Source organism: Heterodontus francisci, chromosome 12, assembly GCF_036365525.1.
Source record: "Heterodontus francisci isolate sHetFra1 chromosome 12, sHetFra1.hap1, whole genome shotgun sequence".
Classification (NCBI taxonomy): Eukaryota; Metazoa; Chordata; class Chondrichthyes; order Heterodontiformes; family Heterodontidae; genus Heterodontus; species Heterodontus francisci.
Window position 1 is genome coordinate 102054135 of NC_090382.1, and position 26807 is coordinate 102080941.

Genomic DNA, 26807 nt, shown 5'->3' on the forward strand with positions numbered 1-26807 from the left:
TACGGTGAAGGCTAACATACAATTAGTCTTCCTAATTACTTGCTTCAAGCTTAATTGATCAGTTGAACAAATTGGGCACTCAGACTAGACCAGATGTTAGCTTTGATCTGTGGAAGTTAAGTACTATGATGAAACAACCTAGATTCAAGAAGCTTTTAGGGCTGAATGAAACAGTAAAAAATAAATTTGGTAAAATGCTTACTTTAGGTTCTACCCTTGGATGACATGAAACGAGTCATTTTTAGCAATGCTTCATGATGGGTATTTCAGTGCCGCTGATTTCATAAGATTTCTGATAAGTGAAAATGGGAAGTGCTTCAGTTTAGGAAGCCAAGAAAATAAAAAGGTTATTAAAAGTACTTTGGCTGCTGAAACACTAGCCAGAATTCTACTTTCGTCGGACGGGAGCCGTCCACTGACTGAAAAGTCGGCGGTGATCCTGCCTCTGCCTGGCCTGGGGATCCAGACTGCATTTTACGGTCGCCAGGCCCTTAATTACTCTGAGGCAGGACTTTCACCTCATTGAGGCAGGAACTCCTGCCTAATGGAGCTGCCAGCTAATCAGCCGGCCGGCAGCACTTAGTCCCAGCAGTGCCACCAGGAATGGTGGCCATTACTGGGACTGCGACCCAGCATCAACAAGAAGAGGAAGGATAGCCTGGGGCAAGGTAAGATTTTGGGTCTTGCTGGGGCCAATTAGTCATGCCCTGGTGAGGTAAGGGTGGTTGATTGGGGGACAGGGTGCACGTTGGGTGGTTGGGCGTGGTTGGGGCTTCGGGGGCAGCACTCCATTAGGTGCAGGGTGCCTAATCATGAGGGCTCCCTACCCCTTCCAGGCCATCAGAAAGTTGCCTGCTTTTGTCAGGTTTCTTTTCTCAGGCCTGGGGTGCTTGACTGGCCAAAGGTAAAATCCCTGTGGCAGTGAGCGGAGGCCCTTAAGGGGCTGTTAACTAGCCACTTACGGGCCTTGATTGGCCTTGGGCAGGCATGCTGGTTTTCACCCCCGCTGCCCCACGTAAAATGGCAGCAGAGATGGGAGCCAGTCAGGAAGGGCCCTTCGAGCCTCCCGCTCCATTTGCACCCCCCCCCGCCACCGACCCCGCCACCATCCCGATCTTTGTTAGGGAGGGGCTATAAAATTCCGGCCACTGGCTCTTGTGGAGGCAATGGATATGGGATTCTATTTGTCAAATATTTCAAGAGCGATTCTGTATGATTGGCATACTGAATATAATATATCTATTCAATGTTATGTCCATAACCGTTAATTATGGGATAATGTACTCTCCAAGAGACGTGTGAGTGAGAAAAGGATACAATTGACCTTGGTGGCTTGAAACAAATGTTGGAAAGAAAATCTCAAAAATTAAATGGGTGGATGCAAGTGATTTCTTTACAAAAAGAAATGCACGTAGGAAAAAGATTCTTAGAGTTCCGGGAGGAAGAGCATCTCACAATGTCTTGGCCTGTACAGAATATGGAGGTTTCTGACTAATTTGTTTTGAAATTTTGGTTGTACATGTAAACCTCAATTTTTATTTAAAGAGAGAAGGGAATCAGTTAATTGCAGGTTAATGGCCTGCCCGTCCCAGGCCAATTGAGGCCTGTAACTAGCCAATTAACTGCCACTTAAGGGCCTCCTCCCACCCTCGCTGGTATTTTACCAGCAGCAGTCGGGCACTTCAGCAGCTGAGGAGGCCGCCTAGTAATACCTGGTGGCCTCCTTGCAGATTGGGGGTGACCCTCATGATCGGACACCTGTGCCCCACGAAGGGCCCACCCAGCAGCACAGGCCGCCCTGTTAAAATTACCTTCCCTGCCCTGCTCGCCAACCCACAGGTCCCTCCCCAGCCCCTTGCCAGAGCAAAGATGATTCTCTCCCATTCCCACTGACCTGCTCCAAGGTCAGCGTCCATCATGGCTTCTCTCGCTGTGTGCAGTCCCAGCAGTGACCACCACTCCCAGTGACACTGCTGGAACTGAAGAGCTACTGGTCCTCTGATTGGCTGGCTGCTCTCAGAGGCGGGACATCCTGCCTCAGAGGAGCAGAAATCTCAACCAAAGCCAATTAAGGGCCTGGGCTGCGCAAAAAGGCAATTAAGGATGGGCAATGAATGGTGGCCTAGCCAGCAAAACCCACATCCCATGAACAAATAATTTTTTAAAAAGCAGCAGCACTTCCAGGCCCGGCAGAGGTGGGCTCGCCCACAACTTTTCAGCCAGTGGGTGGAGCCACTGCCTTAATTTTAAATTCCGGCCTGTGGTTGTTGGGTTAGGAGGTGTATGCTTGTAATGTGTAACTCTGTAAATAAATGTAAAATATTTAAAGATTGGCACCAGTTCTATCCTTCACCAACCAGCTTTCTGGAGTGTAACAGCTTCCCCATAAGTGAATTTATGCTACTCATCTTAACTACTCCATTTGGTAGCAAGGTCCACATCCTAACCATTCTCTAGGTAAAGAAGTTTCTCCAGAATTCCTTAGAGCATTTATTAGTGACTCGTTTATAATAATGACCCCAAATTTTGAACTCTCCCACAAATGGAAACATCTTCTACCCTATCGAGTGCCTTCATAATTTTAAAGAACTCAGTTGGGTCACCCCTTGCTGCATGAAAGAAAAGATATAAAGATGGATAAATTAATAGGTAGATTGGGAAAAGCAATGAGAAATTGGATGACAGTTTTCATTTGATTAAATTGTTCCATTGTTGTAATTTGAAAAGTGAATTCCCACATCTTGTTGAAAGGAGCTTGGATATGGAAATAAAGACCTTTCCTCCTTTCCTCTTCGAATCATATAGAATCATCGAATGGTTGCAGCACAGAAGGAGGCCATTTGGCCCATTTTGTCTGTGCCAACCTCTGCAAGAGCAACTCACTTAATTCCACTCCCCCGGCTTTTGCCTATGGCCTGCAAATATTTCCTCTTCTGATAATTATCCAATTCTCTTTGAAGGAACCTATTGAATCTGCTTCCATCACACTCTTAGGCAGTGCATTCCAGATAGTGTGTAAGTAATTTCATTGAACACTGTAATAAAGTAAAACAATATTGTTGAGGTTTTTTTTTAATCTGTTCAGCATCTGCATTACAGCAGTGACTACACTTCAAAAAGTGCTTCATTGGATGTAAAGCACTTTGAGACATCCAGTGGTCATAGATCATGCAAATCTTTTTCTTTTTTTTTGACTGTAACATATTTGACTTTCTATTAGTTCGTGGAATAAAGTTTGTATCAGGCTTGTTAAACTTCTTGACGCCATTAGCTTTTACAAATGGTTTCAGAGATCCGATTTTACTGAACTGTTGCTCTAAGCTTTCTCTCAGGGGTTCTGCCCCCCCATAATGTATTTTCGTAGTAAATAGTGCTACTTTTGACATTGCTTTCTGTAGTATCACACCACATCCTGAAATGAAGTGTGGTGGTTAACCACAGCATATTTCTCTTTCACATAGGTATCCTTCTCAGCTAACAAGTCTTAGATGTTCCTTACAAGGAGGTTGCTTTATCTGCAGTAAATCTACATTCAGGTTGTGACAGAAATCAACTCTTCATGTTCTGCTTGTCAGGTTTATTTCTAAGTCATCTTGGCCTACAGTTTTAGGAACAAACCTGATAAAAGGGATGTGAAGGAGAAGGGCAATTGACCCACAAAAGTGGGATGTCCCGATTAAATTTGGACATTTGAGTAGAATGCACAGCAAAGTGGAACCACATTTATCGCTTTATCAAGGAAGTAGTAGGAATAACCTTGTCATTGATTGAGAGTATGGAGAAGCTGTGAGAACTTGCAAGATCAAATGAGTGGCCAATGAAATGGCTAGTTGCAATTCAGGGAGGATAGGAATGTCGGAAATTGAAAGGCGAGGAAGTCTGCGAGAGATTAAGTGAATTTTCAACATAAATTGGTGATTATTGTTTCATTGTATGGACCTAGAAAAATGAGCAAGTGGGTGGGAGGTGCTGGGTTCAACCCTTCAATTGATTGGGGAGGTCTGAAGCAGTCTTGATGTTGGGCTTTGGGCTCATTTTTATGAAATGTGTGAGCTGCGGAGAGTAAGAGGCTGCTCTCCTGGTGAAGTGGCTTTGAAGATCGGGCCTCTGCGATATGACAGGTTGCCCCCAGGTAAGTGAAGAAGAGAAACGATGGTGGAGTGTGGATCGAGGGCTGGCAGTGGGGGTCATGTCAATGGGTGTTGGGTCAGGGGATAGTTAGTAGCAGATAGGGGGAGATTGGCCCTTAGGCTAGGGTGTGGGGGTGTGGAGTGCTGCGGGGCTGGAGGTAGCAGCAATCTGGGTGGGAGGGCAGGGGCAATTAGTTGCCTGGTCAGGGGACGTCATGCTGATTGGTGATGGGGGACAGTGGAAATTGATGCAGATCAGGAACAGTGATGCCATTCAGGGAAAGCAATGGCAATTGGGACTGAAGGAATAGCCCGTCTTCTTTTAATATGAAGAGTTGTGGCATTCGGAAATTGAGAATAGGCCCTGCAAAATGCATCATGGGCTCCTGCCTCTAGCGCAACCATATTATCCAGAACAGCGAGCGGTTCAATTCTGGCTGGAAATGTGGTCTTGCTTCCTGACCGCCATTTTGGAGCAGTAGGCCAAAAACCAGGTGCTGCACAGCTGCAATTCCAAACCATGATTTGTTATCAGTAAATGGACGACAACAATAGATATATTTATATTTCAATAATAGTAAAACTTGATCAATTTGACTTATCCTATTAAAGATGTATTTCCTGCTGTCCAAACAATAATGTCTAGTGATAATTACCATGTGTTGGATTACTGCCAATCGCACCCATTACTATTTTTGTTATTCACATGTAAATTGTTGTTTTTGCTGTTTGATGCCTTTAAGCAAGAAATTTTAGTAATCCTGGATTCGAGATCGGAGACAAGTATTCCACCCTCCTCTTTAACCAGTCATCTTGACCAATGCTTTCCTCTCAGGTTAATCTCACCAATCTCCACCCCATTCTGCTCAACCTTCCCACCACCAGCATCCCATACCCTGCCGGTAGATTAGCAATCACAGGTCAGATCTGTATTTCCTTCCCTGAGGCTATGATGATCTCACTAACATCCTGGCACTGAGCAGAAACATGGTAAATGGACAGGAACCACGGCACCCTAACAAAAGCTTTTGCACCTGACTGCACGTTACACCCTGTAACTACAGTAGTAGTGGTATGCAGCTCATTTCTAAGTAACAACTTGGCCTTCTTCTCCACTACTCCATCTCCTTCTCCTCCAATCAGCATCCAGGCCCTTCCAGCATTGTGTCTTTCATTTAAAAGCTTAAATATTTATTGTGCTCTCCCATATCAATTGCCAACTTTGATTCAGAGATGTCCTCCCATCTCACTTCCTCTGCACTGAGTGTCTCCTCCTTTACTATGACTGCCATCACAAAGTCTGCCTATTTCCACCTCCCTCACATCATTGATGCCACCTCTGCCTCATCCATGCCTTTGTTACCTCTAGAATTAACTATTTCAGTGCACTCCTGGCCAGCCTAGAATTCATGCTTGGAATTCCTTCTCTAAATCCCTCCACTTCTCCATCTCTTTTGAAACACATTTCTTTGAGAAAGAGTTTGGCCACCCCTCTTTGTTGCACTTTGGAAGGTTTCTCTATTTGAACATTGTTATATAAACATAAGTTTTTTTGGTATTGCTGATAAACTCATCAAACTAGTGTGGAAACCTCAATCAATTATTTCTGATCTAAATCTCACCAAAGTGAGTAGATGTTTCGGTGATCACAGAAGGTTTTCACAGAGAATAATCTCTGATTTTTGCAGATGTTATCATATACTGGGCTGGATTTGAAGCTCTTTATCAAATACACAGATCCATGGCCTTAGATATATTTTCATGACTGGCTAGGAGACTAGAATTCAAAACAAAAGGTACTCTTCATTAGAGTGCAGCTCAATGAGAAACCGCATCCCATTCCATTCCAAACCAATCTCTTTATTACAATGGATAATAACTACAGTTAGCAAACAAATGACTAGCAAGACTTTTAAAATTTGTTCCAAACATAAATTCATCATGAAAAGTTGTTAAACAAAACCTGATAATATTACCAAAGCTGTAAAATGAAAAGGAAGATGAGGAGAAATTTCTTCACCTAGAGAGTGGTGAGCCTGTGGAATTCACTACCACAGAAAGCAGTTGAGGCCAAAACATTGTACATTTTCAAGAAGGAGTTAGATATAGCTCTTGAGTCTAAAGGGATCAAAGGGTATGGGGCGAAAGCAAGAACAGGCTACTGAGTTGGATGATCAGCCACGATCATAATGAATGGCAGAGCAGGCTCGAAGGGCTGAATGGCCTAGTCCTGCTCCTATTTTCTATGTTTCTATGTTTCTATGAAAGAATTTGCATTGATACAGTGCCTTTCAGAATATCCCAAAGGGCTCCACAGCCAATTTAGAAGTGGTGTCATTTTTGTTATGCAAGAGATGCAGCAACCAATTTGCTCACAGAAAGGTCCCACAAGCAACAATGAGATAAAAGACCAGATTATCTTCTTTTTTAGTGATGTTTGTTGAGGGATAGATATTGGCCAGAACACAAGGAAAAACCTCCCTGCTCTTGCTCAAAATACTGCCAGGAGATTGTTTACAGCAAACAGGGCCTCATCAACATATCAATAGTTACATTTTGTAGCAAATGTTTGAGGGGAGATTTTCCTTGGACTGTTCTGAGGAGCACTGTGTGGTGGGAATTTCAGACAGTCAGACCGGTTCATTTTTGGGCGACACTCCAATTAAAGTGATAGTCACAACAACCAGGTGGCTGCAGTGCCCTTGGGCACCAACCCAGGAAAATCTCCCCTTTGTTCTTTTTGGGATCTTCACCATCACAAATATTGATGAACAAGCACCTTCTCCCGAGCCTCATTCTGCGATCAGATGGCAGGTGGCGCAGGAGGGCCCCAAGGAAATTGGCCACAGTTTATTCCCTGTCTCTATTCAACTGCTTAGTACAGAGTCCAGTTAAGATGAGAACACATATGAAGATAATTTAAACTTTCACCAATACTGCAAATGGGAAATGTCAAAACGATCTTCCATTATACATATCATCCGATCTTCATTTTCATGGACAGTTCAGTCTGAGATCAGCCATTTTACACCATCTGCGAAAGGTAAAATCATCCCCACTGTGTGAGTTAGCACAGGTACAAATCCCACCACTTCAAACTGAACAAGCACCTACACCACTGGATCATCCTGAATCTCTGGAGTGCAAGTTAATACTTAAGAAATAAAATAAGAGATACATAAATGAGTAATTATTGAAATCAACACCTCAGAATACACAGATTTCATTCTACACACTATTCAAGCCATAGAGGAAATGTGGCAAAATAAATCCAGAATAGAAATAACCAAATTTACAATCTATTTGCAAAGTTTCCAAGTTGGACCAATCAGATTTCCAGCGACTGCAGGTTTCTGAACAGCATCAGAGTTCAGCTCTGTAACGCAGCAGCTTCTTATGAATCACTTGTTTCATTTCCTGTCACCTCGTGTAGATTCCGACAGTTTGATATCTGGCAAGAGGCAAGAAACGTGGTTTAAGTGAACAGTTCATCCTTCACTAACAAACGCTGGACCAGAATTGATCGATAAAGAGGATTCAATAAATGTTAATTCACTGAGCAAATTAATCTGGGCTGCATTCAGCATACAAATAAATAAACATTAATGAAATATCAATATTGGACTTAATATAAAAAACGAATAACTGCAGATGCTAGGAAATCAGAAGATGGTGGAAGCACTGAGAGGGTCAGTCAATATCTGTGGAGAGAGAACAGGTGAGTGAACATTTCCAATGAGGAGCCTTTGTCAGAACAACACAGGAAACACTAACTCATTTCCTCTCTTCACTGTTGTTGCCTGAGCTGTTGAACATTTCCAACATTTTCTGTTGTTATTTTGTATATTGGGCTCCTTGTCTGAACTGGATAGTAATGCCTGTGGAGTAATAATCAGGGCAACACAGAGATTTCCCCAATTCTTCCCACCACCACCACCACCATCATCAGCATCTTGTGGAAAGTGGGAGTAGGAAAGGTTTCATCATTCAAATCAGAAAACAAACTCTATCAATAAGATTTCACAGAATTGTAGCAGCAGTGGGCTTCAAACATATTATTGACACTCTAATTTCCAATATTTAAATTTAATACTACAGATCAAAGGCTTTAAAATGGTGCAAATCAGCTTTATAAATGTCAAGTGACATCTGTGCACTGGTTACTGATTTACTAAATGCAGAAAAAGATGTATTTTGAAATGCTTACTCTACTCAGTCCCCTCAAGTAGCAAATTAGTCCAATAGCAACGCTCAGCTTAACAAACAAGTATGCGGAAAGTGCCAGGATCCAAGTGTCCAGAAATGGTCTCACTGTGAAAGACAAAGTTCACATTTTCAGTTACCATCTCCATCGCATTTAGTATTTAACACTCACATCAGTCATTCTGAGGCCACCATATTGAGCTGATACAGTGCTCGGGTCGGGCGGTCTCTTGAGTACTGCTTTGAGTTCTCATCGTCAGAAAAGAAGAAAAGACACCCAATCCCTGGAAGTGGTGCAGACCTGGTTCACAGGGCTGATCTCTGGTGTCAGAGGATTGTGTGATGAGGAAATCTGAGAAGCTGCACTCATCTCAATATCCTGTTCCATTAAACCATGCAACAATAATTTCTAAGATTTACCTACCTGCGTTCACTAGAATTTAACTACAAGTATATATCGGAGCCGATAATATGATCGCATTGCCCCCCTCCCCAAGATAAATTGGGCCTAGAGTCTTGAGCCAGGGGTGCTCAGCACTTAACACTCTTACCAAAGCTTTCCCTCCACTTTTGTACTTGAGGTGCTAATCCATTTAAAAGAACATCTCAGGCAAAATGTTGTACCCTTTGAATAGGACGTGATGCAATGCCAGCATGAATCAGTATGTTGATCTGTCATTTGTGGGGCTTGAGTTTGAACAGTCTGGTAGGATAACAATATCCTTTTGCTTGCAACATATTATAGAATCCTACAGTACAAAGTAGGCCTGTGGCCTGTCATATCATTCTTTTGAAAGAGCTGTCCTATTAATCCCACTTCCTGTTCTTTCCCTACAGTCCGCATTTTTTTTCCTATTAATACATGTATCTAATCCTCGTTCGAAAGTTACTTTTGAAGTTCCTTCCATCACACTTTCAGGAATTTCATTCCAGATCAGAACTCACTGCATAAAATAAATTCTCCTCATCTCCCCTCTGATGTTAAACTATCTTCTAATGGGCATGGATCCACAACACAAAAAAGTGCAATAAGATGCAAGTTGACACTCTCCCAAGGAACCACAGACTGGATGTATGTTTTCTTATATTCTTGGGGTATGGGCATCATTAACAAGGCCAGCATATTTGTCGCCGAATGCTTGTTGCTTATGAGAAAATGGTGGTGAGCCACCTTCTTGAGCTGCTGCATTCCATGTGGTGAAGATACTCAAATTGAAATTGAAGTGTCATATGGATGGAGTAGCAAATGTTCCAATGAAGTTGACTAAAGGCACGCTTTTGGAACAGAGTGGAGGGAGCTATACTCTGTCCAAACCCCAAACTCTGCTTTTTCTGAACTGGTCTTTATGGACATGTGTGCTTGAAATGAAAAAGAAGTATTCATAATCTTGAGGGGCCTGGACAGAGTAGATGGACGGAAACTGCTCCCATTCCTGAAAGGATTGAGAACAAGTGGGCACAGATAGAACATAGAACATAGAACATAGAACATACAGCACAGAACAGGCCCTTCGGCCCACAATGTTGTGCCGATCCTTTGTCCTCTGTCAAGGACAATTTAATCTATACCCCATCATTCTCCTTTATCCATATACCTATCCAAAAGCCTTTTGAAAGTCCCTAAAGTTTCTGACTCAACAACTTCCCCGGGCAAGGCATTCCATGCCTCGACCACTCTCTGGGTAAAGAACCTTCCCCTGACATCCCCCTTATATCTCCCACCCTTCACCTTAAATTTATGACCCCTTGTAACGCTTTGCTCCACCCGGGGAAAAAGTTTCTGACTGTCTACCCTATCTATTCCCCTGATCATCTTATAAACCTCTATCATGTCACCCCTCATCCTTCTCCTTTCTAATGAGAAGAGGCCTAGAATGTTCAGCCTTTCCTCGTAAGACTTATTCTCCATTCCAGGCAACATCCTGGTAAATCTCCTCTGCACCCTCTCCAAGGCTTCCACATCCTTCCTAAAATGAGGCGACCAGAACTGCACACAGTACTCCAAATGAGGCCTTACCAAGGTCCTGTACAGCTGCATCATCACCTCACGGCTCTTAAATTCAATCCCTCTGCTAATGAACGCTAACACCCCATATGCCTTCTTCACAGCCCTATCCACTTGAGTTGCAACTTTCAATGATCTATGCACATAGACCCCAAGGTCTCTCTGCTCCTCCACATGCCCAAGAACCCTACCGTTAACCCAGTATTTTGCATTCATGTTTGTCCTTCCAAAATGGACGACCTCACACTTTTCAGGGTTAAACTCCATCTGCCACTTTTCAGCCCAGCACTGCAACCTATCCAAGTCCCTTTGCAGACGACAATAGCCCTCCTCGGTATCCACAACTCCACCAACCTTTGTATCATCTGCAAATTTACTGACCCACCCTTCGACTTCCTCATCCAAGTCGTTAATAAAAATCACAAACAGGAGAGGACCCAGAACTGATCCCTGCGGCACGCCACTGGTAACTGGGCTCCAGGCTGAGTATTTACCATCTAAGACCACTCTCTGCCTTCTATCAGTTAGCCAATTCTTAATCCAACTGGCCACATTCCCCACTATCCCATGCCTCCTGACTTTCTCCATAAGTCTACCATGGGGGACCTTATCAAATGCCTTACTAAAATCCATGTACACCACATCCACTGGTTTACCCTCATCCACTTGCTTGGTCACCTGCTCAAAGAATTCAATCAGGCTTGTGAGGCAAGACCTACCCCTCACAAAACCGTGCTGACTGTCCCGAATCAAGCAGTGTCTTTCCAGATGCTCAGAAATCCTATCCCTCAGCACCTTTTCCATCAACTTGCCTACCACCGAAGTAAGACTAACTGGCCTGTAATTCCCAGGGTTGTTCCTATTCCCTTTCTTGAACAGGGGCACAACATTTGCCACCCTCCAATCACCTGGTACCACCCCCGTCAGCAGAGAAGATGAAAAGATCATTGCCAGCGGCTCTGCAATTTCATCCCTTGCTTCCCATAACATCCTTGGATATACCCCGTCAGGCCCGGGAGACTTGTCTATCTTCAAGTTATTCAAAAACCCCAACACATCTTCCCTCCTAACGAGCACTTCCTCGAGCTTACCAGTCTGTTTCACACCGTCCTCTTCAGTAATACACCCCTTCTCATTCGTAAATACCGAAGAGAAGTACTCATTCAAAACCTCACTTATCTCTTCCGGCTCAACACACAGTCTCCCGCTATTGTCCTTGACCGGACCTACGGTCCCCCTAGTCATCCTCATATTTCTGACATACGCGTAAAAGGCCTTGGGGTTTTCTTTTATCCTATCCGCCAAGCATTTTTCATGCCCTCTCTTAGCTCTCCTAATCCCTTTCTTCAGATCCTTCCTGGCCATCTTGTATCCCTCCAGAGCTATGCCTGTGCCCTTTTTCCTCAACTTTATATACGCATCCTTCTTCTTCCTAACAAGACTCTCAACCTCTCTTGTCAACCACGGTTCCCTCACATGACCATCCCTTCCCTGTCTGACAGGGACATGCTTATCAATGGCCCCTACTATCTGCTCCTTGAAAAAGTTCCACATTTCGACCGTGCCCTTCCCTGCCAGCATATGCTCCCAACTTATGCTCCTCAGTTCCTGCCTGACAGCATCATATCTACCCTTCCCCCAATTGTAAACCTTGCCCTGTTGCACATACCTATCCCTCTCCATTACCACAGTGAATGCTACAGAATTGTGATCACTATCTCCAAAGTGCTCGCCCACCAACAGCTCTATCACTTGCCCTGGTTCATTACCTAGTACCAAATCCAATATTGCCTCCCCTCTGGTCGGGCAGTCTACATACTGAGTCAGAAAAGCTTCCTGGACATACTGCACAAACACTACCCCATCCAAACTATTCGATCTAAAGAGTTGCCAATCAATATTTGGGAAGTTGAAATCCCCCATAATTACTACCCTGTGACTTCTGCTCCTTTCCAAAATCTGTTTCCCAATCTGCTCTTCCACCTCCCTGCTGCTATTGGGGGGCCTATAGAAAACTCCCATCAAGGTGACTGCTCCTTTCCTGTTCCTGACCTCAACCCACAGTGCCTCAGTCGGCAGATCCTCCTCGAAAATTCTTTCAGCAGTTGTTACACTATTTCTAACTAACAATGCCACCCCCCCACCTCTTTTACCACCATTCCTAATCTTATGAAAACATCTATAACCAGGTACCTCCAAAAACCATTCCTCCCCCTCACCTATCCACGTTTCAGTGATGGCCACAACATCGTAGTCCCAAGTGCCCATCCACGCCTTCAATTCACTCACCTTATTCCTGATGCTTCTTGCGTTGAAGTATACGCACTTTAACCCTTCTCCGTGCCCATCTGTCCTCTGCGACAGTGCTACCTTCCCCAATACCTCACTACACTCTTTGTCTTTCTGAGTGGACCCACTGGTCCCTGGATTACAAGTCCGGTTCCCATCCCCCTCCCAAACTAGTTTAAACCCTCCCGAACAGTACTAGCAAACCTCCCTCCCAGGATATTGGTGCCCCTCTGGTTCAGATGCAGCCCGTCCTGTTTGAACAGATCCCATCTTCCCCAGAATGCAGTCCAATTATCCAAGAACTGGAAGCCCTCCCTCCTACACCATTCCTGCAGCCACGTGTTCAGCTGTGCTCTCTCCCTATTCCTAGCCTCACTATCACGTGGCGCCGGCAACAAACCAGAGATAACAACTCTGTCCGTCCGAGCTTTCAGCTTCCAGCCTAACTCCCTAAACTCACTTCTAACATCTGTGCCACCCTTCCTTCCTACGTCGTTGGTGCCAATGTGCACCACGACCTCTGGCTGCTCCCCCTCCCCTTTAAGGATCCTGAAGACGCGATCACAAACATCACGGACCCTGGCACCAGGGAGGCAACAAACCATCCGTGCGTCTCGCCTGCGCCCACAGAACCGCCTGTCCGTACTCCTCACCATCGAGTCCCCGATGACTAGTGCTCTCCCATTCTCCCTCCTTCCCTTCTGAGCCACAGTGCAGGACCCCGTGCCAGAGGCCCGGTCACTGCAGCCTGCCCCCGATAGGCCGTCCCCCCCAACAGTATCTAAAACTGTATACTTGTTGTTGAGGGGAACGACCACAGGAGATCCCTGCACTGACCTCTTCCCACCTCTAACTGTTACCCAGCTGCCTTTGATTTGTGGAGTAACGACCTCCTTTTAAAGTAAAGTAAAGTAAAGTAAAGTAATTGGTAAAAGGAGCAAAAACAACATGACGAAAAACTTTTTCCTGCAGCAAGTGGTTAAGGTCTGGAATGCACTGCTTGAGAGTGTGGTGGAGACAGGTTCAACTGAAGCATTCAAAGGAGAATTAGACAGTTATCTGAAAAGGAAGAATGTGCAGGGTTACGGGGAGAAGGTGAGGGAGTGGCACTAGGTGAAATGCTCATTAGGAGTGTTATGAACAGGTGAGGAAGGTGTCTAGGGGCCCCTCTCAGCCTTTACCTGGTCTTACCGTAACAGTGTTTAATTTTAAGCACACTGTGTTTTTAGCTCCCCTTGGTGAATCCTTGTTCACTGCTTTCCAATCATAAGGAAAGAAACCAGCACAAACAGGTTTTCTTAGGTTTAAAGAAGAAAGGTTGAAATGTATTAAACTTAAATAACTCTAAATCGGTTAACACCTATGGATACACGACCCGCCCACACTAGCATGCATACGCGTTGCACACATGCAAATAGAGAAAGAGCAGAAGAAAAATAAAGTGGAAAAAGTTAGAGGCAATATCTGAAGAGTTTTTGTTACGGTTCTTTGAGCTCACTGTAGAGTCCTTGATTGTAGGTAGATCTTGCTTTTCATTGGGGTCCAGTATTCTTCTTAAACCTTGTTCACTGTAGGAGACTTTTCTCTCTTGGGATTCATGTGTCTTCAGTGGATTCAGAGGCTTGTGAGAAAGAGATGGGAGCAGACAAGAGAGATCTTCTATGTCCAGGAGTAAACAGTCTTTCTGAGTTCAAACTCTATGGCTAGTTCAAAAAAACCCTGGAACAGCCTGTTAGTCATGTGATAAGCTGGTTCAACCAGTCCTGGCCCCTGTGGATTGCATCATCCCAACAGGCCCTGGAATGCACTTTCCCACCTGGTGATCACATCCATTGTGGGGTGAATGTGTCAGAGAATAGTCCTTTGGCTACATAAGCACCATCTGTTAGTATGCAAATGTTTTTCCAGCCAAGGCTGATCTGTTCAACAAGTTATTTCCTCGTTCCAGCAACAGTTCCAAATCAACATTCATATGTCAAAACCAATGTGCCTCAGTCTTGGCAGGTGGGGGTCTGCATGACACCTCCACACTCAGCGGAATGAAATGTGATTTGAGAAAAGCGCATTTCATTAAAAGGGTCGAGAGAAAATATAAGATACAGAAAAAACATGCATTGCTCTCATTCATTCCCATTCATTCATAAATCCTAAAACTTATTACAGCCTGTCTTTTCTTGGTGCCAGTGCTACTTTAATTGCCCCCTTTTTGTCATCCCAATAAACATGTGGTTTTGTGGGGAAGTTTTTCTTCAGTTTGCCCATTTCCATGGCTGCCTTGAGATGGTTAGGTTTAGCCCTGAGTTGGAATTTTTTTTTCAGGAGAGTCAGTAGTGGGCGGGTCTATCCTGAACCCTCTTTCAGTGCTTTGCTGAGTCATGCAAAGGCTTTTGACTTCAGGGGACTAACAGACCATAAGCATATTAAAGCTGAGACAGTGCTGGTGATAAAGATTTAGGAACCTGTTTCAAGGTGTCGTGGAGATAAGTTATGATGTCCTTATTCTGATATGTTTGCTGGACTGTTTGTGTCAATTAAAGCAGGAAACTTAGCTGGTAGCTGAAAGGGAGCTGAATGTTTTTTAGCCTACAATAGAATTGTTTCAGCTGTTCTATCATGGAAAACAACAAATGGGAAAGCTGAACCACATTTCTGTATTATACCATAGCATTGTCAGCCGTGACTCAATTGGTAGCACTCTGTTAGAAGCCCCACTCCAGAGACATTGTACACATAATCTAGGTTGACACTGGGCAGTGCGGTACTGAGGGAGTGCTGCATTAGCAGGTTTCCTGTCTTTGAGATGAAATGTTAAACAGAAGACTTCTCTGGTGGATGTAAAAGATTCAATGGGATGGGCAACAAATCCTGGCCTTGACAGCGATGCCCATATCCCACGAAAGAATAAAAACAAGGTACAATCTGAAGAGCAGCAGCTGAGTTCTTCCTGGTGCCCTGAGCAATATTTATACCTCATCCATCAATAAAATCAGATTATCGGGTCAGTATTTCATTCTTCTTTGAAGAACTTCACTGTGTGCACATTGCCTTTTCCTACGTTACAACAGTCACAACATTTCAAAGGTCCTTCTTTGTCTGGAAAGCATTAGGAATAGGCTAAGGTCATGAAAAGTGTTTCTTTATATATCTAGAATGTGAACACACATTCACTACAGACACAAAATACTAATATACAGATCGATATTGTTCAAGAAAAATATTGGAATTATTAATGAAGTAATAGAGGTTTCATGGCATCAGGTCAAATATGGGCAAGGAAATCTCCTGTTGTCTACCACCTACTGCCCTCCCTCAGCTGATGAATCAGTACTCCGCCACATTGAACACCACTTGGAAGAAGCACTGGGTGTAGGAAGGGCACAGAATGTACTCTTGGTGGAGAACTTCAATGTCCATCACCAAGAGTGGCTCAGTAGCACCACGGTTGACTGAATTGGCTGATTGCTAAAGGGCATATCTGCCAGACTGGTCCTGTGACATGTGGTGAGAGAAACAACAAGAGGGAAACACCTACCCTCACCAATTTACCCATCGCAGATGCATCTGTCCATGACAGTATTGGTAGGAGTGACCATCGCATAGTCCTTGTGGAGACAAAGTCCTGTCTTCACACTAAGGATACTCTCCATTGCGTTGTGTGGCACTACCTCCATGCTAAATGGGATAGATTCAGAACAGATTTAGCAGCTCAAAACTCAGCATCCATGAGGTGCTATGGGCCATAAGCAGCAGCAGAATTGCATTCAACCACAATCTGTAACCTCATGGTCCAGCATATCCCATGCTCTATCATTACCATCAAGCCAGGGGATCAACCCTGGTTTAATGAGGAGTGCAGGAGGGCATGCCAGGCTAGCACTAGGCATACCAAAAAATGAGGTGCAAACCTGGTGAAGCTACAAAACAGATATGCATGCATACTAAACAGCAGAAGCAGCGTGCGATAGACAGAGCAAGGCAATCCTATGACCAACAGATCAGATAAAAGGTTTACAGTTCTGCCACATCTAGTCATGAATGGTGGTGGATAATTAAATAACTAACCAGAGGAGAAGGCTCCACAAACATCCTCATCCTCAATGATGGCAGAGTCCAGCACATTAGTGCAAAAGACAAGACTAAAACGTTCGCAACATTCTTCAGCCAGAAGTGCCATGTGGGTGATCCACCCCGGCCTCCTCCTAAGGTTCCCATGATCACAGTTACCAGTCTTTGGCCAATTTGATTAATTTTACATGATATCAAGAAACAGCTGAAGGCACTGGATACTGCAAAGGCTATGGGCCCTGACAATATCCTGGCTATAGTGCTGAAGAAGTCTGCTGCAGAACTAGCCATGCCCCTAGCCAAGGTGTTCCAGTACAGCTACAACACTGACATGTACACGACAATGTGAAAAATTGCCCGGGTATCTCCTGCCCACAAAAAGCATGACAAATCCAATCCGGTCACTTACCGTCCCATTCAGTCTGCTCCTGATCATCAGCAAAGTGATGGAAGGGGTTGTCGACAGTGCTATCAACGACACTCATTCAGCAATAACCTGCTCACTGACGCTCAGTTTGCGTTCCGCCAGGGCCACTCAGCTCCTGACCTCATTACTGTCTTGGTTCAAACATGGACAAAAGAGCTGAACTCAAGAGGTGAGGTGAGAGTGACTGCCCTTGACATCAAGGCAGTATTTGACTGAGTGTAGCATCAAGGAGCCCTAGCAAAATTGAAGTCAATGGGAATTGGGGGAAAACTCTCCATTGGTTGGAGTCATACCTAGCACCAAGGAAGATGTTTGTGGTTGTTGGAGGCCAATCATCTCAGTCCCCAGGACATCACTGCAGAAGTTCCTCTGGTTAGTGTCCTAGGCCCAACCATCTTTAACTGCTCCATCAATGACCTTCCCTCTTGTGTAACTGAGTTCTCAACTCAAATGTACCAAACACTCTGAGGATTTATGGTAAGTTCAATGAAGGGTTCTTTATTACAAAATAACAGAATTACAGGAGCACTCTAAGATGCCTTGCTGACTCTTGACCAACACTGCTCCAACTACTATATCACATGTTGGCTTCATAGCTTCCTGTGATGCTGTATACTAAACTATTTATGTATTCAACAGTATGCTAACTAATACTCAAGCAGTTAAAGCAATATCACAACACCCTCCATCATAAGATCAGAAGTAGGGATGTTTGCCGATGATTGCACAGTGTTCAGTACCATTTGTAACTCCTCAGATACCAAAACAGTCCATTTCTGCATGCAAAAAAGACCTGGACAACATTCAGGCTGATAAGTGGCAAGTAATATTTGCACCACACAAGTGCCAGGCAATGACCATCTCCAACAAGAGAGAATCTAACCATCTCCCCTTGACGTTCAATGGCATTACCATCACTGAATCCCCCACCATCAGCATTCTGGGTGTTATCATTGACCAGAAGCTTAACTGGACCAGACATATAAATACTGTGGCTACAAGAACAGGTCAGAGGCTGGGAATTCTGAGGTAACTCACCTCCTGATTTCCCAAAGCCTGTCCACCATCTACAAGGCACAAATTAGAAGTGTGTTGGAGTACTGTCCACTTGCCAGGACGCAGCAACTCCAACAACACTCAAGTAGCTCATCCAGGACAAAGAAGCCCACTTGATCGGCACCCCAACAACCACCTTAAACATTCACTCCCTCCACTGCCAGCGCACAGTGACAGCAGTGTGTACCATATACAAAATGCACTGCAGCAACTTGCCAAGGCTCCTTCAACAGCATTTTCCAAACCTGCAACCTCCACCACCTAGAAGGATAAGTCATCAGATGCATGGGAACACCACCACCTGCAAATTCCCCTTCAAGCCACACACCATCCTGCCTTGGAATTATAATCACGTTCCTTCACAGTCACTGGGTCAAAATCCTGGAACTTCCTTCCTAACAGCACTGTGGGTGTACCCATACCACATGGACTGCACCGGTTCAAGACGACAGCTCAGCACCATCTTCTCAATGGTAATTAGAAATGGTTAATAAATGCTAGCCTTGCCAGTGATGCTCACATCCGAGGGGAAAAAATGCATCTAGTTCTATTTTGCAGGCAATAAATTAGTGTGCACACCATGCTACACTATTGGCTGTTTTTAATGAGAGCTGTGCATTGGATGGTACAACTGTTGAATCATTACATCTTTGGAACAACTATCATAATTGTATCTGTAGTAACACTTGTTGCTCTCACCTTTGATCGCAAACACTTCGTACTCTTTTAGGATTGTTTTATTGGGCTGTGTCTGTCGGCAGCTGAACAATCCTGCTAGCTCAAATCCGGGTTTTGTAATCCTCAGATTATGAGTACCATTGACCTGATCCACCTTGTCGTAAATGCTTTGTGTATCATTGTGCTCCTTGCTCCATTGTACCTTCCATCCTGTGCCATCTCTGTGGAAAATACCCAACTGCTTTGTGGTTTGTTGTCCAGAATGTGGTTTCCATTCCCAGATGACAGGGCTGTTTCCAGGATTGACTGACCCATTTAATATGAGGTCACTAGTGTTATCTAAAAAATAGACAGAATCTTCTGCAAGAAATAAACATAAAATAAATATTTTGAAAATCAAACAGCAGCTCAATAATCAAATGAGTTCAAAACTGTATGTAATCAATCTATGGGAGCCACAGTGGCGCAGTGGTTAGCACCGCAGCCTCACAGCTCTAGTGACGCGGGTTCGATTCTGGGTACTGTCTGTGCGGAGTTTGCAAATTCTTCCTGTGTCTGCGTGGGTTTCCGCCGAGTGCTCCAGTTTCCTCCCACCTCCAAAGACTTGCAGGTTGATAGGTAAATTGGCCATTATAAATTGCCCCTAGTGTAGGTAGGTGGTAGGAGAATGGTAGGGATGTGGTAGAAAACATGGGGTTAATGTAAGATTAGTATAAATGGGTGGTTGTTGGTCGGCACAGACTCGGTGGGCCGAAGGGCCTGTTTCAGTGCTGTATCTCTAAATAAATACAATTTGCAGTTAAATTTTTAATTCATTCAAAAGAGCACAGGAGTTATCACATTGTTGTTTGTGGAAGCTTGCTATACACAAATTGGCTCCTGCATTTCTTAATTAAATAATAACAACAAGTTATATTTATATAGCGCCTTTAATGTAATAAAGTATCCCAAGGTGCTTTACAAGAGCATTATCAAACAAAGTATGACACTGAGCCACAAAAGGAGATATCAGGTCAGATGACCAAAAGCTTAGTCAAAGGGGTAAGTTTTAAGGAGTGTCTCAAAGGAGGAAAGCGAGGTGGAGAGGTCTCGGGAGGGTATTCCAGAGCTTAGGGCCTAGGCAACTGAAGGTGTGGCCATCGATGTTGGAGCAATTAAAATCAGAGATGAACAAGAGACCAGATTTAGAGAAGCAAAGTATATCTTGGAAGGTTGTGGGGCTGGAGGAGATTACTGAAATAGAGTGGAGCAAGGCCATGCAGGGGTTTGAAAACAAGGATATGAACGTTAAAATCAAGATGTTGCTTGACCAAAGGCCAATATAGGTCAGTGAGCACAGGGGCGATAGGGGAACGGGACTTTGTCCCCGTTAAGACACGGGCAGCAGAGTTTTGGATGACCTCAAGAGTACGGAGAATAGAATATAGGAGACCAGCCAGCAGTGTCAAATCGAGAGGTAATGAAGGCATGAACGAGGGTTTCAGCAGCAAATGAGCTGAGACAGGGGTGAAGTTGGGAGATGTTACAGAGGTGGAAATAGGTTGTCTTAGTGATGGTGTGAATGTGAGGTCAGAGAGTCATCTTGGGATCAAATGTGACACCAAGTTTGCGAACAGTCTGGTTTATTCCCAGACTGTTGCCTAGGAGAGGAATGGAGTCCGGTAGCTAGGGAACAGAGTTGTGAGTGGGGACCGAAAACAATGGCTTCAGTCTTCCCAATATTTAATTGGAGGAAATTTCTGCTCATCCAGAACTGGATGTCAGATAAGCAGTCTGATAATGTGGCAACAGTGGAGGAGTCGAGAGAAGTGGTGGTAAGGTAGACCTGAGTGTCGTCAGCATACATGTGAAAACTAACTCTGTGCTTTCAGATGATGTCGCCGAGGGGCAGCATGTAGATGAGAAATAGGAAGGGGGACAAGGATAGATCCTTGGGGGACGCCAGAGGTAACAAGAAGCCATTGCAAGTGACTCTCTGGCTTTGATTAAATAGATAAGAATGGAACCAGGTGAGAGTAGTCCCACCAGCTGGATGACAGTGGAAAGGCATTGGAGGAGGATGGTGTCATCAACCATGTCAAAGGCTGCAGACAGATCAACAGTAACCACAGTTCAAAAAAAAACTTCAATGGCTCTAAATCACTTTGGCACTCCCTGAGGTCATGCAAGGTACTATAGAAATGGAAGTCTCTCTTCCTTACTTTCAATCTGTCCCACTCCCCCATTCTTTCCTCAGAGTCTGCGTTTCTTGTTTCCTTTCCACGCATATATCCATTAGTCCAGTCTGGTGTTTTAAAATCAATGGCTAAGCAATGAAAATCAGGAATGCACAAGAGGCCAGATTTGGAGGAATGCAAGGATCTCGGGGGTTGGTAGGGCTGGAGAGGTTATAGAGAGAGAGAGGCATGAGGCCATGAAGGAATTTGAACATGATGAAAATTTTAAATTTGAGAATTAAACAGTGGGACTCTGATTTCATGTGGTTTAATAATCTATACAGGGCCGCTTGTGATATATCACCACAATATTTTAGATATCCACTTGCACCAGGCTTACTCATCCCAAATGTTTAATCCAGGTCCTCATTGGCAAGGACATTGGCAAAGAAATGTATTCAAGGTGAAGCTAACCCCTCCTCCAAGACAATCAGAGATAGATACAGAATTCTCCATCTACAGTCAGCCATGTCTCAGTGGTAGCACTCTCACCTGTGAGTCAGGTTGTAATAGGAATAATTCCCACTCCAGTAACTTAATAAAGGGGCACATCAACTAGGCAAGCACTTTGCTGCTGTATTGAGAGTGTGCTACGCGACCCAATGTACTGTCCTTCTGATGAGATGTTGACATGAAGTGTTATCTTTCCTGTGACTGTGGAAGATACAGCAGTATTTGAAGAGCAGAGGGGTTATCTCTCTGCTTTGGCAACATTTATCCCTCAACCAAAACTTAAAACATATGGTCAGGTCATTGCTGTTTGCAGGAGCTTACTTTGCTTGAATTGGCTGTCATTAGTTACATTACAAAACTGACTACACTTGAAACGTATTTAATTGCTTGTACAGTGATTTGGGACATGCTGATGTTGTGAAAGGCACTGTATAGATGCAACTATCTCTTTCTTTTCCCTCCAGCCAATTGTCCATTTTGGCCAAAGATTCACTTCACACCTTGGTCCTGGATCTCACATAGAGGCCAAAGGAAGCCCTTCTATTGCTTCATTGGGATAAAACATTTAGAGCTAATCCTAAGTAACAGATCTTCTGTTATAGTACAGCGCAAAGAAATACATTTCATTCAGTTACACTGTCTATTCTGCATCATTTTACTTACTTGTGATTTCCAGATAGTACGGGACTAAAACCTTAGGTCTGTTTTGATATAACAAAGCACATATCCAGTTCCCTTTGCCTCTGTCAGCTTTCTGAATAATCAGTCTCAATGATTTCTCTTCCCCATTCCATCCATTGAATGTTTTCTCTTCAACAGTTTTGCCATCACTGTTAATCCAAACAAGTCTCATTGATTCCGTGACATCAGAGACAGAGCAGGTCAGGGTAACAGGGACACATCCCTCAGTCACTGCATCAGATAGTTCAGTTGTCACTGTGGAAACAAGAAAATCATTTAGATTTTAAACAATAACATGATCATTGAAAACAATGGAAACATTCTGTCTCCTACCTTTAACTGTGATTAATTTAATGGTCACAAGTTTTTCTGAATTGACAGTCAATGTGTAATCTCCTGCGTCATCAAACAGCACGGGGACAATATGTACAGCAGTGTAGCGTCTGTAAGAGTATATCGTAGAATGCATTATTCGATTGCCAAAGTATGTCCCATTTAAATCGATTAGGGGAAACCTGATAAAAGAAGCTATCTGTTTTTCTTGATTCGGAGAGAAATGTGGCTTCCAAATCCAGGCCTTGTGACGGTATCTCCAGAAATAATGAAAATTGGAAATCAGGTGAAGTTCACTGTGAACTGTACTCGACCGATAACATGTGTAGGCAGTCTGGTAAAAATAATTTCTAGCTGTAATAGGAAAAGAAGATTTTGATTTTCACACTATGACACATCAAAAATGGTGTAACAGGTAAGATGGTAATCAGGTCTGTTTTACCTACGAACATACGAACTAAGAGCAGGAGTAGGCTATTTGGCCCCTCAAGCCTGCTCCACCATTCTATAACATCATGGCTGATCTGTTTATGGACTCAACTCCACTTTCCTACCTACAATACCCTTTGACCCCTTTGTTTGTGAAGAGTCTGTCTACCACTGCCTTGAAAATATTCAATGATCCTGCCTCCACCACTCTCTGGGGAAGAGAGTTCCACAGATTCCCGATCCTCTGACAGAAAAAAATTCTCTACATCTCTGTCTTAAATGTGAGACCCCTTATTTTTAAACTGCGCTCCCTAGTTTTAGTCTCTCCCACAAGGGGAAACATCCTTTCAACATCCACCCTGTCAAGTTCCCTCAGGACCTTATATGTTTCAATAAGATCACCTCTCATCCTTCTAAACTCCAATGAATTCAGACCCAACTAGTCCAACTTTTCCTCATGAGATAACCCTCTCATCCAAGGAATCAGTCGAGTTAACCTTCTCTGAACTGCTTCCAATGCAATTATATCCTTTCTTAAGTAAGGATACCAAAACTGTACACAATACTCTAGATGTGGTCTCACCAATGTCCTGTTCAACTGTAGCAAAACATCTATACTTTTATATTCCATTCCCCTTGCAATAAATGACAACATTGCATTTGCCTTCTTAATTACTTACTATACCTACACACTAACATTTTGTGTTTCGTGCAGGGAGGTTTGCTAGTGCTGTTGCGGTGGGTTTAAACTAATTTGGCAGGGGGATGGGATACAGAGTGGAGATACGGTAGGGGGTGATGCACAGTCAAATATAGAAGAGAAATTAAGTCAGTCTGGAAGGCAGAGAAAATTTAGACCTGTTGAGCCACAAGTGAAAAATGCAAGGCTGGATTGCATCTATTTTAATGCAAAGAGTCTTACCAGTAAGGCAGATGAATTGAGGGTGTAGATCAGCACATGGCATTATGATATTATTGCTATCACAAAGACATAGTTGAGGGAGGGGCAGGACTGGCAGCTCAATATTCCAAGGTATAGAATCTTCAGACGTGATAGGGGAGGGAGTAAAAGAGGAGGTGGCATTGCATTTTGATCAAGGTGTCAATTACTGCAGTAAGGAGGGATGATATCTTAGAAGGTTCCTCAAATGAGGCCATATGGGTAGAACATAAAAACAAAAATGGGGCAATCACTTAGCTGGGAGTGTACTACAGACCTCCAAACAGTCAGGGAGAGATAGAGGAGCAGATATGCAGGCAAATCTCAGAGAGGTGTAAAAATAATAGGGTAATAATAGTAGGGGATTTCAACTTCCCCAACATCAACTGGGATAGTCTTAGTGCAAAAGGCTCGAAGGGGGCGGAATTCTTAAAATGCATACAGGAGAGCTTTTTGAGCCAGTACATAGAAAGTCCGACAAGAGAAGGGGCAGTACTGAACCTAATCCTAGGGAATGAAGCCAGACAAGTGGTAGAAGTGTCAGTGGGGGAGCATTTAGGGACAGTGACCATAACTATGTAAGATTTAAGGTGGTTGTGGAAAAGGACAAAGAGGGACCAGAAATAAAGGTACTGAATTGAGGGAAGGCCCTAGAGGAGTATAGAAAGTGTGGGGGTACTTAAAAAAGTAATTAGGAGAGTGAAGACGGGACATGAAAAAGCACTGGTGGGCAAGATAAAGGAAAATCCTAATGCATTTTATAAGTATATTAAGGGCAAGAGGATAACCAGGGAAAGAGTAGAGCCCATTAAGGGCCAAAGTGGTAATATGTGTGTGGAGCCAGAGGATATAGGTAAGGTTTTAAATGATTACTTTTCATCTGTATTCACTATGGAGAAGGACGATGTAGGTGTAGAGATCAGGGAGGGGGGCTGTGATAAACTTGAACATATTAGGATTGAAAGGGAGGAAGTATTAGTTGTTTTAGTGGGCTCAAAAGTGGATAAATCCCCAGGCCCAGATGAGATGTATCCCAGGCTGTTAAGTGAGGCAAGGGAGGAGATTGCAGGGGCTCTGACACAAATTTTCCAATCCTCTCTGGCCACAGGAGAGGTATCAGAGGACTGGAGGACAGCGAATATGGTACCATTATTCAAGAAGGATAGCATGGATAAATAAGGTAATTACAGGCCAGTGAGTCGAACATCAGTGGTTGGGAAACTATTGGAAAAAATTCTGATAGACAGGATTAATCTCCACTTGGAGAGGCAGGGATTAATCAGGGATAGTCAGCTTGGCTTTGTCAGGGGGAGATCGTGTCTAACTAAGTTGATTGAATTTTTCGCGGAAGTGACTAGGTGTGCAGATGAGGGTAAAGCAGTTGATGTAGTCTACATGGACTTCAGTAAGGCTTTTGATAAGGTCCCGCATGGGAGATTGGCTAAGAAGGTAAGAACCCATGGGATGCAGGGCAATTTGGCAAATTGGATCCAAAATTGGCTTAGTGGCAGGAGGCAGAGGGTAACGGTCGAGGGTTGTTTTTGCGATTGGATGGCTGTGACCAGTGGTGTACCGCAGGGATCCGTGCTGGGTCCTTGCTGTTTGTAGTGTACATTAATGATTTAGACGTGAATATAGGAGGTATGATCAGTAAGTTCGCAGATGGCATGAAAATTTTTGGTGTTGTAAATAGTGAGGAGGAAAGCCTTAGATTATAGGATGATATAGAAGGGCTGGTAAGATGGGTGGAGCTGTGGCAAATGGAATTTAATCCTGAGAAGTTTGAGGTGATGCATTTTGGGAGGACTAACAAGGCAAGGGAATATACAATGGGTGGTAGGACCCTAGGAAGTACAGAGGGTCAGAGGGACCTTGTTGTACTTGTCCATAGATCACTGAAGGCAGCAGCACAGATAGATAAGGTGGTTAGGAAGGCATATGGGATACTTGCCTTTATTAGCCGAGGCATAGACTATAAGAGCAGGGAGGTTATGATGGAGCTGTATAAAATGCTAGTTAGGCCATAGCTGGAGTACTGTGTACAGTTCTGGGCACCACACTATAGGAAGGATGTGATTGCACTGGAGAGGGTGCAGAGGAGATTCACCAGGATGTTGCCTGGGCTGGAGCATTTCAGCTATGAAGAGAGACTGAAAAGGTTAGGGTTGTTTTCTTTCGAGCAGAGATGAGAGGGAGATATAATTGAGGTATACAAAATTATGAGGGGCATTGATAGGTGAGATAGGAAGAATTTTTTTCCCTTAGTGGAGGGGTCAATAACCAGGGGGCATAGATTTAAGGTAAGGGGCAGGAGGTTTAGAGGGGATTTGAGGAAAAGTTTTTTTCACCCAGAGGTTGGTTGGAATCTGGAACGCACTACCTGAAGAGTTGGTAGAGGTAGGAACCTTCACAACATTTAAGAAGTATTTAGATGAGCACTTGAAATGCCATAGTATACAAGGCTATGGGCCAAGAGCTGGAAAATGGGATTAGAATATTTTATTTTATTTATTTTATTTTATTTTATATTATATTTTATATTTAAATAAATAAATAAAATAAAGAGCTGGAAAATGGGATTAGAATAGTTAGGTGCTTGATGGCCAGCACAGGCACGATGGGCCGAAGGGCCTGTTTCTGTGCTGTATAACTCAATGACTCTAAGTGTACTAGGACACCCAGATCCCTCTGCATCTCACAATTCTGCAATCTCTCTCTATTTAAATAATATATTGCATTTCGATTCTTCTGGCCAAAATAGACAAGTTCCCACTTTCCCACATTATACTCCATCTGCCTTATCTTTGCCCACTCACTTAACCACTTCACCTATTATATATCCCTTTGCCGACTCCTGATGACCTCTTCACAACTTACTCACTTACCTATCTTTGAGTCATCA

General features: G+C 43.7%; 1 protein-coding gene across 1 annotated transcript in view; it reads right to left on the reverse strand.

Annotated features, from left to right (window-relative positions):
* Positions 1 to 6064: 6064 nt before the first annotated feature.
* Positions 6065 to 26807, reverse strand: part of LOC137375659 (uncharacterized) — a 48334-nt gene continuing 27591 nt past the window's right edge. The window contains exons 4-8 of the mRNA XM_068043047.1: positions 22537 to 22890; positions 22186 to 22458; positions 18875 to 19213; positions 8338 to 8441; positions 6065 to 7581 (exon numbers count right to left, since the gene is read on the reverse strand). Coding sequence (XP_067899148.1) covers positions 7525 to 7581; positions 8338 to 8441; positions 18875 to 19213; positions 22186 to 22458; positions 22537 to 22890 — 1127 coding nt within the window. The 3' untranslated portion in view covers positions 6065 to 7524. The remainder of the gene's footprint in view (positions 7582 to 8337; positions 8442 to 18874; positions 19214 to 22185; positions 22459 to 22536; positions 22891 to 26807) is intronic.